Genomic DNA, 4,697 nt, shown 5'->3' on the forward strand with positions numbered 1-4,697 from the left:
GATCAAAGAAAAGTAAGGGTAAGGATTCTGGTAACCCATCTTCTTCTGATGATAAAAAGAGAAAGAAGAAGATCAAGTGCTTCTATTGCAACAAGGCAGAGCACAAGCAGAATGAGTACCGAAAGAAGATTGGAGATGAGAAGAACGAAGTAAAGAAAGAGTCTAGCAACAGTGTGCAGGCAGGACCAGTAGAGCTGCTTGTAGCAATTGAGGAGATTTGCACCGAGTCACTTCATGTACCTGCGGATGAACCTTGGATTATTGACAGTGGTGCATCGCGTCACATGACCAGTCGGAAGGATTGGTATACCTCTCTATAGTCGGTAGGGAATGACATCCTGGTAGCAGTCGGCAATGATGCAAAATGTCCAGCAAAAGGAAAAGGTATGATTGCTCTCAAGTCAGATGAAGTTGTAAAACAGTTGTCCGATGTTCTTTATGTGCCAGATATCAAGAGGAACTTGTTATCCATTTCTGCGATCACAGATCGGGACCTCAAAGTTCACTTCAATAAGAATGGCGCACAGATTTTGGATCTTCAAGGGAAGGTCGTTGGTAAAGGTACACGGTGCAACAACATCTATGAACTCTCAGCTCTCAGTGCTCGAGCTGATGTGAGCAACACTAAGCTGTGGCATGAGAGGTTTGGTCATCTAAACCTTAGTTCTTTAAAGGAGATGCATAAAAGTGGAATGATTGCAGACCTACCAAAAATTACAGATGTGCCTGATGTATGTGAAGCTTGCATGATGGGCAAGCAGCATCGGGAGCCCTTTCCTAAAGAGGCCAGTAGCGCAAAGGCTCCTCTAGAGCTCGTTCACACGGACCTCTGCGGAAAGATGGAGACGGAAGCTTTGGGTGGTTTCCACTACTTCATGATGCTGATCAACGACTACAGTAGAAGGATATGGATATACTTCCTGAAGACTAAAGATGAGGCTTTTAGTAAGTTCAAAGAATGGCATGTAATGGTTGAGAAAGAAATGGGAAGGAAGGTGAAGAAGTTGAGATCAGACAGAGGTGGTGAGTTCACATCAAGTGAATTTGAAAGTTACTGCAAAAGTCACGGGATCAAGAGGCAAAAACCCTCGCCACATACACCACAGCAAAATGGAGTAGTAGAGCACAAGATGCACGTCATCTGCGAAATGGGCAGGAGTATGATGAAAGGGAAAGATTTGCCAAAGACTTTCTGGGCTGAAGCATGTAACACGGCAGTTTACATTCTGAATCGTAGCTACACGAAGGCTGTGAACGGGATGACTCCACTGCAGGCCTTTTCTAGTAAGAAACCTTCAGCTACACATTTCAAAGTTTTTGAACTGTTTCGTGCATGTCCCTGATGCTAACAAGACCAAATGGGAACCGAAGAGCCGGAAGTGTATTTTCTTGGGCTATAGTGAAGAGGCGAAGGGTTACCGTCTCTATAATTCTATTACCAAGAAGGTAATAGTAAGTCGTGATGTGGTCTTCTCAGAATAGCTGCATCAATTGGAGGAGGATGTTTCCTTCCCAGACAACCAGGACCAGGATATCCATCCAGTACAACCACCAACAGCAGACCGAACTCCCCCAATGGTGCTTGGGAGGATTCAAGATAAAGAAGAGGAAGAAGAGCCTGCAGAACCACAATGGCAACAACCATTCCCAAAGTGGGTAAAGCAGCTTTTGGACAGCAGAGAACCTCCAACCATTGAGGAGGAACCATCCGAACACCGCCGGTCCAAGAGATTAGAGGAGCACAGAAGGGCGCAGGAACACTTGGTCAACTACACTTTGATGACAGAGGTGATCCGTGCTAAAGAACCCAAGTGTCTTGAAGAGGCACAGGGTGATGATAGGTGGATGGAGGCTATGCAGTCAAAGTATGGCTCCATAATGAAGAACAACACTTGGGACCTTGTGGATTGACCACCCAAATGCATAGAATGCCTTCTAGTCTCACATTTTGAATTTGTGACTACATAAAGAGGGTTTTTTAACACCTACTTAATTGCATGATTATGTGATAACATATTTTTTGTACATTATGAGCAATGGGCCATTGTGCTCTCTACTAGTTACCCATCTAGAATAAGGACTCATAACATATTTATGCTCAAAGGGCTCTAACATTAGAATTTGTCTCTAAGGACCTTATTTAACCAGAAAATCTCTTCTCAATCATGTCAAAATTTTCATCATAGCACATGATTTCATACTTTGTTCAACTTGTCAGCATTGCTAGGCTAAACTAGGTTGGCTATGCATAATTACTAGCACCACTTTATAGGAATCAATATGCACTCTTCATAAGAAGCATATATGTTCTCTATAGCTTGTTTGCATCATCATCACACTCTATGTCAATGTGGAATGATGGAGCTGCCAAAAAAATCGCAAAAAAACTCTAATACTAGGTTGGCTATGCATAAATGGCACCATTATGTAGTAATCAATATGCACTCTTCATAAGGAGCATATATGTTCTCTATATTTTGTTTGTATTTTCATCAAACTCTGGAATGATGGAGGTGCCAAAAAAATCCATGAAAGTGAATGGAGGCGGCTTAAAAGGCCAATGAGGAATGAGAGATCTCAAGTGGGTTGAAACATATTAAGACGTCAGTGCATTAAGAGGATTTGGAGGAAGGAGAGGGGGAGGACGAGGATGAGGATGAGGACAAAGATGAGGATAAGGAGGAGGAGGAGGATGCGGAGGAAAGCAATGAGGAGGCCAAGGGCGTGAGGCTAGAAGAGCTGAGGTTGGGATGGTGGAGGCCAACATGTGGCCCGAGAAGTTGGTTGTCAGCAAAGTTGAGTGCGCAACGAAAGCTGGCGGCGCAACGAGAGGAGGGCGAGGTGGCACGGCCACAAAGGCTACAACCACAGAAGTGGGAGATGAAGGGCGGCATCAAAGCCATCTCTTCCAGGTGGTCCACCATGGGGTCCCAGTAGCCATGGAGGACGTAGTCACTTTCTAAATGGACCTTGTCTTGAGTCCTTGTCTCTTGTCTGAGAAGATAGACCAATGAGCTCTGATCATCCACCCACCAGTCCTTGGGCCTGTTCTTGAGCTCCTTGTTGAGGGCCTCTCTGAGCTCCACCTCTTTCTCTCGATCACCCATGGCCTTCCACCTTCTTAGAAATCCCCGCCCCCACTCGCTATTCCTGATCAAGAACACCCCTGCGTTCAGCGAAATCCAGTCGCCCTCCTCACCATAAACCTGCACGTCCACGTACACAAGTTTCCACACACAATTCAGATCTTTAGCGCACACAAATCATTGCAGCTTAAAGCTTTTATTCTCGTGCCAAGATAGCATTCTACAACGACAATACAGCTAGTATGCGATGCTGTCAGGCATTATTGTTAATATGGATTGTTTCGAAACACAATCACATGCAGCCTTGCTTATGCAACAACAGTTAGAATGAAGCAATACAGTAGAGATTGATCTTGCTAACCTTATCCGCGTATCCTGGAACCACCAGCTCTTTTCCCCACCCATCGTATCTCTCGAACGGTATGGAGAAATTCATATCCGTAAAGATGGCGTCGGCGTCCATCCACATGAACCACCTTATAGATGGGTTTGATTGCATCAACCGCAATAGTGTTGGATACCGCGCCCAAGTCCCCTCGAACCCTTCTTCCCATGTCTCCATTACGTACCAGACTTTGCAACCCTGTAGATTGCAATAGTCCACCTTATTCTTGTAGGATCTCATGATCAAATTGGAACCCTCCGCAGTCTTGCAGCCGTCCGGTCTCTCTCCGGTAACTAGCATGAACGGCTGCGCCGTCCAAGTTGGATTCCACGAGACGTTTTCGAAAGCATGACGCACGTCTTCTTCCTCTTGTACCTCAGATTCTTGTCCAGAATCTGACGTAACCTCCACTGAAGGATCGGGCATTTGTGTTAATCTTTCCGGTTTAGTTTCAACTCTCAATGGAATCTTCTCATCTGACCGCGATTCCGGTGCGGCTTGCATGCTCTTTCTAGTGTCCTCCGTTATTCTCCTTCGGATCCAGCGAGCTTCTTCCTTTCCTTTGAAGACAGTTTGCTTAAAGGTTGTACTCTCAATCGTGTTCTGCACTCTTTCTCCTCCAAAGAGGGCCCTCTCATCGGCCTGCTCATCAGACCTACCATGCTCGAGAACGCGGCGAGTATCACCATCTGCGAGCCGCTCCAAGACAGATGGTGCGCCGAAGAGGTGTAGGAGGAGGAGGAGAAAAGCAAGGACGACGAGCGAGCTTTGAGCGAGTTTCGAAATCTTCATGTTTCAAGTACGTGAGGATAGAGAACTACAAGGCGGTTGATGAAGGTGAGATCATAGAGGGCTTGCAAGGTGAGAGATTAGAGAGAGAGAGAGACGGCCGGTACGGCCACACGAACTTGGATATAAGCAGAGATGGCATCTGTGGCCTGCACTTTGAGTGCCAAAGTATGGTAACCTTTAAGGTAACATCAAAACTTTGAATTGAGCTCGGGCTTACCTTTGGCATCTTGTTTGAGTGCATATAGATTTAGATATATACATACAAATGATAATAATAATCTATTCCATGGTGATAAAACTAGAATGGATTTCATTTCTCGCACAAAAATGAGTGCCATGTGTCAACACATTCACACGCCATAGGATGGAGAAATTCTTGAAGACCTTCCTCTTTTCTCTTTGACCCACCCAAACCCCTTGCCTCCAATTATGAC

The 4,697-nt window shown here is 45.4% G+C and overlaps 1 protein-coding gene across 1 annotated transcript; it reads right to left on the reverse strand.

The window, feature by feature from the left end:
- Positions 1-2,612: 2,612 nt before the first annotated feature.
- On the reverse strand, positions 2,613-4,263 carry LOC147881717 (xyloglucan 6-xylosyltransferase 1-like). Its single transcript, XM_087401234.1, has 2 exons — positions 3,448-4,263; positions 2,613-3,206 (listed from the first exon to the last, which is right to left on the reverse strand). The coding sequence occupies exons 1-2, from the start codon at positions 4,261-4,263 to the stop codon at positions 2,613-2,615; spliced, it is 1,410 nt and encodes a 469-aa protein (XP_087257360.1).
- Between the last annotated feature and the right edge of the window lie 434 nt (positions 4,264-4,697).

The sequence above is a fragment of the Dipteris shenzhenensis genome, chromosome 30, assembly GCF_047967505.1.
Source record: "Dipteris shenzhenensis isolate YYH24624 ecotype China chromosome 30, Dip_SZ_1.0, whole genome shotgun sequence".
NCBI classification, from domain to species: Eukaryota; Viridiplantae; Streptophyta; class Polypodiopsida; order Gleicheniales; family Dipteridaceae; genus Dipteris; species Dipteris shenzhenensis.